Below are 10,550 nucleotides of genomic sequence, written 5' to 3'. Positions count from 1 at the left end.
TTAATCAGTTAATTATGAGTTTAATGAGATAATTGCATAATTGACCCTAATAATTATTATGAGGCTCTAATAATTATAGTAAGTGAGTAATAATGTTGAAAGTCGCTTTTCTGACGAAAAGTGCAGATACCGGTTCTGCTAGTCGGTATAAATGTGTACCGAAAAAGTATCCCGGAAAATTATAATAAGTGCATGATAATTACTAGAATAATATGTAGGACTTGTAAGACGAGTTTCAAGTTAAAATAATGAGAACTGGTGCCAGAAACTGGTACTGGCTATGAAAAGCGCGTACCGAAAAGGTGCTTCGAAAAATATAAGAAAAATATGATAATTATTGTAAAATTGAGTAGGTTAAGAATCCTGAGTTTGTGATTAAAATGCTAAGCGTAGCAATTAAAGTTAATACTGTGTGTTAGTGACTTAAACCGCCTATATATAGTGCTTGGCATTAAAACCTAGGATGATACTCAGCCATTTGGACCTGAGTGGCTGCTGGTGGCTGCTGCTCTTTGCCTTCTCCACCATTTCTTGACCTTTCTTGTAGCTTTTCTTCACATTTCCTTCACCAATCATCCTTGTGTGAGTGAGATAGAGCCTTGAGAGTGGGTGGGAGACCTTCTTGCTGAGTTGGAGTTGCTGTGTGAGGGGTTGTGGTTGTTGCCTCTGTGTTTGTGAAGGGAGTACACCTTTGGCTTGGCATTTGTGGTGCCAAGGAGTCATCTTTTGGTGCAAGAACCAACCTTTGGTGTGGTATTTTCGTGCTCCTTGCAAGTCAGTATATTTGGAGCTGTTTGGTGAGCTCCAAGAGCCTTCCATTTTTGAGTTTGAAGCATTGGTGAGTTGCCTAACCTTGATCATGAGTTTAAATGGTTTAAAGGTGATGTCTTTGCATGTAAATGGGTTAAGCAAGTAACCAACTGGTATGTGGACCTAAAACAGATTTAAAATGCATGCTTTGACATTTTAAAGTGTTAAAAGTGGTACCTTGGATGGATATCTTCGCGAATGCAGAAGCTGCTGTCTGTCGCGAAATATCCGGATTTGTGTATCCGGATATTGATATCCAGATATGGTATCCGGATATGGGGTCTTTGATATCCGAATATGGATATCCGGATATGATATCCGGATATTGATATCCGGATATGCCCCCGACATATATCCGGATATTCTGGAATTTCGAGGAACAGTAAGGTACTGTTCATACAGAACTGAGCTATGGATTTGTGGACCCTATTTTGATGGAGTTGAACTTCTGTAAATACTTAACTAAGTCAGAATTAAGTGATTAAGGGCTTATGGCTTTGTGGGAAGCCTTAAGACGTAAAACGTAAAAGGAAAACGTAGTCTTTATGTTTATGCTTTGGAGCTATGAATGTTGATATGCTTGCTGGTCCTAAATCAGATTGTGATCTGCTGTGTTTGGACATTGAGCTTGTGCGGACTTGACTTGGATTGATTGCTTAAGAGGTAAGCTTTCGTGTCCTCGGTTTAGCCATGTTGTGGTTCCACCATGTCCCATGGGGATATGGTTATATGCATGCTGTGTTACATGCTTTGGATATTTGAAATGCTGTTGAGCTTTATGTGTAACGACTTTTAATATGCATGTGTTGTTCCATCTTGACGGTAAGCTTGAGTATGTGGTGTCATACAAGATGGTGATCCAGGGTGGATGCAAGTGGCGTCTTGCACTATGTGTGGGTATTTGGCGTATATAAATCCTTCATTTCTCTGGCCAGTAGAATAGAATTGACACACATGACATGATTATCTGCTGCATTGCACTATTTTAGAACTGATGATGATAAACTACTTTTGAACTTATATTGCACATGTAAGTGAGCTTGGGGTGGAAGATCCTTGAGGACCCCTTGCCTTACTGAGATTTCTTATTTAGAGATCTCACCCCACGTTTGGGGAATGCTTATTTCAGGTTCAGGTAGTATGGGGACTGATGCCTCTGGCGGCAGGAGGCCAGAGCTTAGTTGATGATATTGCTGTTAGTTATGCTGACCTGTATGAATGCTGGATTTGGATGCTGTTATGTTTTCTGCACTTATATGCTTATGTTGCTGTTGTTGAGACTGATGTTGGGCTTTGTTGCCTTATTTGGGTGAGCATGGGGTTTGTCCATGCCACTTTGTGGTTAGTACTTTTAGTTGGAGTTGTATAAACTGTTAGATGGTCCGGTCTACGTTTTGTAGTTCCATGACTAGAGACTCTTACTTATGTTATTTAATTAATGAGGTATTTCAGTTAGCTGTTTATTGCAATGTACATACAGGAGATGTTTTGAAAATGGTTAAGTAATCAAGTTGGTAATGATTAATGACATCATAATTGAAAAGAAAAAAAATATTTCGCATTTTTAATTAAGCGCAGATTAATACGATTGATGCGTAAAATCGACAAGTGCACCGATCGTACCAAGTAATAAAGAGTGAGTAGAGTATCGTCTCCACGAGGATTGAGACACCTAAGTTGTTATAACTATTCCTCTCTTGTTGGATTAATCAAAATAGGTTGAGAATGATTGTAGTTCATGAAACAAACTAAAACAATTAAAGTAAAAATGTAAATGATTCCAAAAGTGTTTTCAGAATGTAAGAACAAAAGATTAAGGATTGGGAAAATATTTGAGAAAATATTGCGGTAAGAGAAACAAACACCTTTCTGATCCCCACCTTGCAACTTGGATTACGTTTACATTTACCTATTCAATTGATCGAACAATTCATCATCTTTTATATGATTAGTTAAGCCCTAATCCCTTAGTGATCTTAACCTTGTCAACTCTATTAGAATCCTAATCCCTTAGAAATCCCTTTTCGAGTTAACCCTTAGAATCAATGAACCTTTAACGTTCGCTGTTCATGTAGCCTATCCTTAGTGCGTACATGAACAATTATCTTATTCTTTGTCAGGAATTAGAATTCCAACATCCATATCGAAAACCCTAACCCTCGCAATCCTACTAGATTGATCAGTTCCAATAGAATTATAAAATGACGAACAAGAAAAGATAAACTCAATTAAAATAGATAAACATAAATTTCAACCAAGGTACAAGGGGTTCACATCAAGGGTTGTGACCCTTACCACAATGATAAAACTAGCCAGACATATTCATGTCTGACAAAATAACAATAAAAGAAAATAGCATTTAAAACCTAGAAGAGAAAAGGAAGATGAAGCTCTTCCGTCTTGATGATCGAATCATTGAATCTCCAAGAAGCTCCAAGGAATCTCCACGCTCTTTGTTGTTTTCTCTTCTCGATCATCCAAGAGTTCTTTCTTCTTCTATTTCTGATCCTTTTATTAGGTTTTAGGAAAACTTATTTTCACTTGCACTCCAATTGGGCCTTATTTTGGCTGATTCACAGTAAAAATTAAATCGCCCAAGCACGGGGCGCCAAGCCTGGCGCCCCAAACTTGGGAGAAACAGAAGCTGAGTCGAACACTGGCGCCCCGGGTGCCGCCTCCCGCGCGCCGTGCTCCGCCACCCGCGCACCGTGCGCCGTGCGCCGATACTCGCGCCTAGTGCGCCGCCGAAACAGAAGCTACCCAACGATTTGGCGCCTCGTGCGCCAGGTACCGCGCCTCGTGCGCCTGTCTCGCGCTTCGTGCACCTGTCTCGCGCCTCGTGCGCCAGCGTGAAATTTGGTTTATCTGATTTTGCTTCTTTTTGCGGCGTTTCCTGCTATTTAAACATATAACTTGAGTGAGAGCATGATTGAGAAGGAATAATCAATATTTCTTGCATTTAAAGAATATTTTCACACATTTATGATTAATTCCTTACTTCTTTTAAGTTAGAAAACATCATATGCTACACTCACATCAACGATAGTATGATAACATTATCGGATATATACGGGGTGTTACAAGTAGCACTATCATAACGACAGAGGGAAAGGGAGTGCTACACTGTACAATTTAAAAGCATAAGATAAATGAGAACCCAATTTCAAATTTAATTATGAGGAAGATTTATTCACGAGGAACAATCTCAATGTGTGTCTCAGCAGTGTTCCCAATTATTTTTTCCCCTATACATGATTTCAGTAGGCTTAAGTAACATCACAATTGAAAGCCTACTTATTTCTGAAACTCAAGTACAGCCAAATAAGGATCAATACAGAAGGCACGGAAATGAGAAAAACCAGCAGAAGTGGCAAGATGTTTAAATTGTTGTTCAGTCCTATGCTTCCCCTTAGTTTTATACATTGTCATTATGAATATGTCACCCCCAAGCAATGCTCTTGTTCTTTGACTCTCATCGGTCAACTCCGGCACCACCGGCTCGCAAGCAATCAATTTTCCGTTCACCGGAAGTGCCTTATAACAATTCTCGAAGACCTGCTTGCATTCTTCATCTGTCCATGCCAAAAATATCCACTGCAAATTCAATGAAGAGGGAAAAGAATAGATGTATCATATCATGTATTGATGTATTAAAATTTCTCATGTTACAAATTAATTATTTTAAAAAAGTTATAAAATTAGAATTATATTTGATTTGGAACTTCTGTGATTTTAATTGTGTATATGTAAAAATTCAAATAATATTACTCGAGTGAATCTTATTTTTATAAGTTTCGTTGACTTGTATCTGTATAACACGGGTTAGTAAAATAAGAATTTAAAATTATTACATGAAAAGTACAAGAATTTGACACCTTCACAATTTTAAAAGTATTTGATACTTTATTATTTATGCAATTAAAATAATTAATAAATGTCATCTTGATTTCTTAAGAGCATGTTTTCATATAACCTTATTTTTAATTTTAAAAAATAAGAAATTTCCCTTTATTAACTTAGTTAAGTTATCTATTCTAGTGATCAATGTATTCATTTACACAAAATGAGTTTAGCTAATATATAATACGTTTAATAACATGAAAGTTAATTTTCCAATTGATTCGTATTGCCGTATGTTTTAGTGAACTAGCTATAAACATGAAATTTAATTATAGAATTCAATTGAAATTATTCACTTTTAATAACACCAACAGCAAGTACAATCAATTTATTTACAAATATAACAATAACATTGCATATATATATATATATATATATATATATATATATATATATATATATATATAACTTTTATAATCGAATTATAATTGAACTTATATCAATTTTCACAAATATATATACTTTAACGATGCCACATCAACAGGTATGACATATGTGAAACCAAAAGCGACGGGTACTTCGAATAAAGTTAGGTACAATTGGCTAAGGATTTGGTCCATATCCCACAAGGTATAGATTCAAATCTAATTGATGGATGTGAAAATTTTATTGGTGGGTGATATGTAATCTCTCTAGAAAATTCTCAAAGAGATTGAAAGGTCTTTTTTGACCCTATCTGTGTCTCACCAAAAGAAAAAAAAAAAAAAGCGACGTGTAGTTAATACTTTTCCAAATATAATTTACCGGTTCTTAAAGTTGTCAATTTAATTATTCCGTTTATGAAAACTTGAATAGATGTCGTTTTTTTTAACAGATAATAGGAAATATATGTTGAATAACATTACTCATTACTTGTAACACCAACTTTGCAGTTATTTATTTTTGGAATATAGTTTCTCAATGTTTTCTTGAATACTATTTCGTGAACGAATAGTTTAACGTGCGAGAGAGGCACCTTCATGAAGATAGCATCCCCAGCCGGAACTGATTCTAACGCGTCACCACCGACATGAGTTATACCTACAATATATAAGCCACAACACAAGTAGCTAGGTTAATGTTATGATAAGAACAACAAGTCAAAACCCACACATTCCAAAAGGGAAGTGACCCAAACCTGGAAACTGTGGTGCAAGAGCCACCATATCGGGAAGATCATAGTTGATGCCCTTAAGTATATTTGGGTATTTCTCCATTATCATGTGGAGACTCACACCAGAATTGCCACCAACGTCAACTAGTGTCTTCACCCCTTGGAAGCCATCGTAGAGCTCCAACATTTCCCTCATGAAGGGTACGGACATCCCAGATAAGGACTTATATATCAAATCCATTATATCTGGCTGCTTCATGTAATGTGCTATTGCTGATTCTCCGTTCGCCTTCTCGAATGGCTCCACCGTTGGATCCTCCACTGCCTCCCCCACCAACGGCCAAGCTCGCATCAAGGCATCCTATATATGCACATCTCAAAAACACGCACATTCCCCACTTGAGAATCATATAATATAAGGATGTATAAGATATATATAGAACTGTTGGGAGTGATGAAAATAAACAAATCCTTATCATCAAATCATCCTTATTAATGATATTATTTCTAATGTCCAAAAAAAATGATATATTTTTTTTGGTGATAAAAAAAAAGATATTATTTCTTACTTTCTAATTAAAAAAAGGGATTTAATCATATCATATTTAAAGATATTAAGATTGCTTAAAAAATCCAATAACTTCATTTTAAGATTATGATCATTTATAATTTCACTATAAGTATCTCATTTCATTTCACATGTTATAACCATTTTTCATTAAAAACTTAAAGTGAAAAAGGACTCTTTTTAATTTTAAAAGCGTGAATACCTTTTAGGTCCTTGACAAAAAATATTATTTTCGTTTTAGTCCCTTACAAAAAATAATTAGTTTCGGGGTCCCTAACAAATTCAAAGTGGATCCATTTAGTTGAAATCGTGGTCCCTCACAAATTCAAAAAAGACCCATATTAGTCCCTTAAAAGAACTAAAATGGGTCCATTTTGAATTTGTTAGAAACTTCGAGACTAATTATTTTTTGTAAGGGAGTAAAGTGAGAACCGTGTTTTTTGTTAGGGAGTCAAAAGTGTATTTACTCATTTTAAAATTAGAGTAAAACGGTTGGCTGCTAGCTGCCACCATCTTCTGCTAGAATTTTCAACAAAAAACAAAACATGATTATATATTTATTTACACATTCTCAGATCATATTTCATTATTATTTTGTATTTAAAAATCTTGAAAATTTATGGTAACAAAAAAATTAACCTGATGGTGCTGGAGCACGTAGGGCGCGTAGGATAGACCTTCGTCATCGGCAACAAGAGTTTTGCCAACATCGGTAAGGAAGTATTTTCTTTCGCCGGTGCTGCTCAAGTGCTCGGAAAAAATGTCATAAGTGGTGAGCAAGCGGAGGACGCGCTGGAGGTTCTCGGCATCAGGGCCGCCATGGGGGCGAATGCGGGCGATAATCTGGGAGGCGGAGAGGGGAGTGTTGGAACCAGCTTGCCATATGGTGTCGGGTACCTTCATATTGATGACGGCAACGAGAGACATTGGGACACTCATCATGTGTGCTATTTCCAAAATGGCAAGTCTCTCTTTGTTTTGAGACCTTGTTAGTGTAACCTCCTTCTTCATCTCCATTATTTGTTACTCCTCTTCAAACTCACAAGGGTTTTTTTTTGTGCTTTTAAATGCTAAGTTGAAAAAAATACAACACAAATTTATAAGCACTAAAACATACTACTATTGATTGCTCCATTGTTGGCATTTGGCAATAGATAAAAACACCACTCACACCACCTTTATTTGTTTATTTAGAAAAGTTAATTTGGGTTTAACTTTAATGCACCTTTAATACAAAACTTTTGCTGTACTGCCATCTAATTAATCACGTGCTAAATTATTGAAGAAGTATTACCATAGGCGCTAAATTCTGAATTGTTTTATATATATATATATATATATATATATATATATATATATATATGGTATTTTAATAATATTTATAGGCTATTAGAGCTAAAAATTAGTCTCTCCTTCAAATTAAAAAAACTTAAAGAAAATCCTCTCCGCCACCCAATTTTTCCTTGTTTTTTCCATTCTACAGTTTCCTTTTCTCTCTATTTTTTGCCCTTTAAATAAATAAAAGTGTGGTAGAGTTATTGTTTCCTTTGCTTAAGAAATCAGTTCCTTTTAGTCCTTGCATTACAAATCAACAAACACTGGTTTGTACTTTATAGATAGCATAAGGTAAGCAATTTTTGTTGTGTTTATAATCTTAATTTATTCTATTTGAAATTAAAAGAAAATAATTTCCGCTTTAAAAAAATGGTACAAAAATTTTCAGTCATTTAACATTGTCATTGATTAGATTCATAACTTCTTAATGTGAAACAGTAACATAATAATTTCAATGCTTAGTAATTTCAATTCATAACTATTTTGTACTTAGTACTCATAACTTCAATACTTAGTAATATAGTAATTACATGTACTCGTTCTCCCAATTTGTGCCGAAATTACTGAAAGAGTTTTCTCAGCCTTGAATTAATGTATATAATCAAGAGAAAACTTCGAAATTAAATGGAAAATATGATTTTTTTGATTGTGTATATTAACAAACAAAATTGTTTAATTTGAATTTTAACACAGATTCAATTATAGAAGAGTTTACCAAAATAAAAAAATGTAGAGTAAGAATTAAATGAATTGAACTTAATTCAGAAATAAAATTCTTTCAAAAGTTTCTATTTTCACCCCACCATAAAAAATGCTGGGGCCAGTGTTGTATTACAATAACTAATATCTAAATATTTTTTGAGTAATACTATTGACGCTCGTGTTTCCTCTTGTATTGCGGCAATATCAAAGAGTAGGTACGTAACAGTTTTGATGGGCCAGCACCATTCATCTGCTCGAAATTTCAATGTGTTAAAAGATGTGAGGAAAGGTATCGTGTAACTAATTTTATCATACAATATTGAAAAAAAAAAATTAATTGATAATTAACCTTTAAAAAATAAACACACGAAATTTTTTTCTAGCTACATTGAAATTTAATTACAACTGTAACACTACGTGTATACTCGGTTTGTTATCATATCATCGTATTAAGCAGCGCTTATTTAAAATACGGAAATAACTTTTTCTTTTAAATTATGATGTCATTATTAATAACCAAGTTGATTTATTAGTCATTTTTCAAAACATTGTCTGTATGTGATTGCAAATAAACAGCTATCTACACTGAATGATCTCATAATATAAATAAGTGTGTATCTAATCACGGAACTATAACATGTACTCCGGACCATGTCCTGTTACAATTATACAACTCAATGAAACTTAAACATAGTCAAGTCGACGTGGCATGGACAACCCACAAGCTCACTAAATAAGCAGCATACTCATCAAGTCTCAATACAAACAACATGGTAATGGATAAGGCATAATCACTAAACAGGTACATCAACATAATCAACATGCATATCAATCAACTAAGCTCCGGCCTCCTGCCACTAGAGGTCTCAACCCCCAAGGTACCTGAACCTGAAAATGTGCCCCAAACGTGGTGTGAGATCTCTAAAAAGAAATCTCAGTACGACAAGGGGTCCTCAAGGACTCTTCCGCCCCAAGCTCACTTACAAGTATAATATAAGTTCAAAACAGTAATTTCAATGCATGTTCATGTTAAGGCATTTAAATCATGATAGTATAATCTCTTGCTCAACGAGCCAAATACTACAACTCATTAATCATGTGATGTATGCAAATGCGGTTCGAATGGCCATGGAACAGGATAGGGATTATGCACGTCTGCGACCTATCTAAACATAAGAGTCGCAGTCTTATTATATGCCTTACACACCAGAGTTGTAGTCTGATCGTGTAATTAATCAACATCACTTTCATACATTACATGAACAGTTAATTTACATATCTCAGGCATATATCAATGCATATTTCATCTTTCATAAAAACATACATGCATATAAACCACCCTCCTATGGAGGTCGGTGGAACAAGCAACAGATCAATCCGAGGACACGAAAGCTTACCTCTAAGCAATCCGTCCAAGCCAAAGTCCACACTAGCTCAAGGTCCACAAACAGTACAATCACAATTTGTTTAGACCAGCAACCATATCAATATTTTTAATCTAAGAGTTCATGACATAATGACAACGTTCTCTTTATGGTTTCATGCCATTAGGCTTCTCCCAAAGCCTTAAGCCCTTAATCTCATTGATTCTGACTTAGTTAATTATTACAGTGGTCCAACTTAACCATTCATGGGTCCACAAATCCCAAAATACAGTTCTGTATGAACAGAACAGTGACTGTCCTGAAATTCCCAGAATATTCGTATATTTTTCGAGGCCATATCCGGATATCAATATTCAGATATCATATCTGGATATTTCGCGACAGAATGCAGTTTCTGCATTTCGCGAAGATATCCATACAAGACGCAACCTTTAACTCATATTAATGTCCAAGCATGCATTTTTATACAGATTTAGGTTCATGTTCATGTTGGTTACCTATACAACTCATTTTACATGCCAAGACTCTTCTTTTAATAAGGAAACTCATGATCAAAGGTTTAAGAACATGCCCTAGGTTCAAAACAGAACAAAAGGGTGCTCTTGGAGCTCTCACTACAGCTCCACAAGTCTGACTTTCCCCAACCACGAAAATCAACAACAAGGTTAGCTCTTTCTTCACAAAACTCACCACTTGGAGCTCCCACAACCAAGGAAATTGCTCCCTCTTCCCTTAGCCAAGAAGTCAGCTCTCTCCC

At 35.3% G+C, this 10,550-nt stretch overlaps 1 protein-coding gene across 1 annotated transcript; it reads right to left on the bottom strand.

The window, feature by feature from the left end:
* Window positions 1–4,104: 4,104 nt before the first annotated feature.
* Window positions 4,105–7,394, bottom strand: LOC133305149 (nicotinate N-methyltransferase 1-like). Its single transcript, XM_061505280.1, has 4 exons — window positions 7,011–7,394; window positions 5,828–6,164; window positions 5,666–5,730; window positions 4,105–4,404 (listed from the first exon to the last, which is right to left on the bottom strand). The coding sequence occupies exons 1-4, from the start codon at window positions 7,386–7,388 to the stop codon at window positions 4,105–4,107; spliced, it is 1,080 nt and encodes a 359-aa protein (XP_061361264.1). The 5' UTR covers window positions 7,389–7,394.
* Between the last annotated feature and the right edge of the window lie 3,156 nt (window positions 7,395–10,550).

This window comes from Gastrolobium bilobum, unplaced genomic scaffold, assembly GCF_033153095.1.
Source record: "Gastrolobium bilobum isolate Gb01-03AN ecotype WA unplaced genomic scaffold, APGP_CSIRO_Gbil_v1 utg1095, whole genome shotgun sequence".
Classification (NCBI taxonomy): domain Eukaryota; kingdom Viridiplantae; phylum Streptophyta; class Magnoliopsida; order Fabales; family Fabaceae; genus Gastrolobium; species Gastrolobium bilobum.
Note: the sequence above shows the minus strand (reverse complement) of the source record. Positions and strands in the feature narration are given on the sequence as shown.

Excerpts from the sequence above, each read along its gene's own strand:
- LOC133305149 (XM_061505280.1), bottom strand. The coding sequence starts at position 7,388 with ATGGAGATGAAGAAGGAGGTTACACTAACAAGGTCTCAAAACAAAGAG. Across the intron at positions 5,731-5,827 it reads TCTTGCACCACAGTTTCCAG|GTATAACTCATGTCGGTGGT; the intron begins GTTTGGGTCACT and ends TATATATTGTAG. Across the intron at positions 4,405-5,665 it reads GGGATGCTATCTTCATGAAG|TGGATATTTTTGGCATGGAC; the intron begins GTGCCTCTCTCG and ends TTGAATTTGCAG.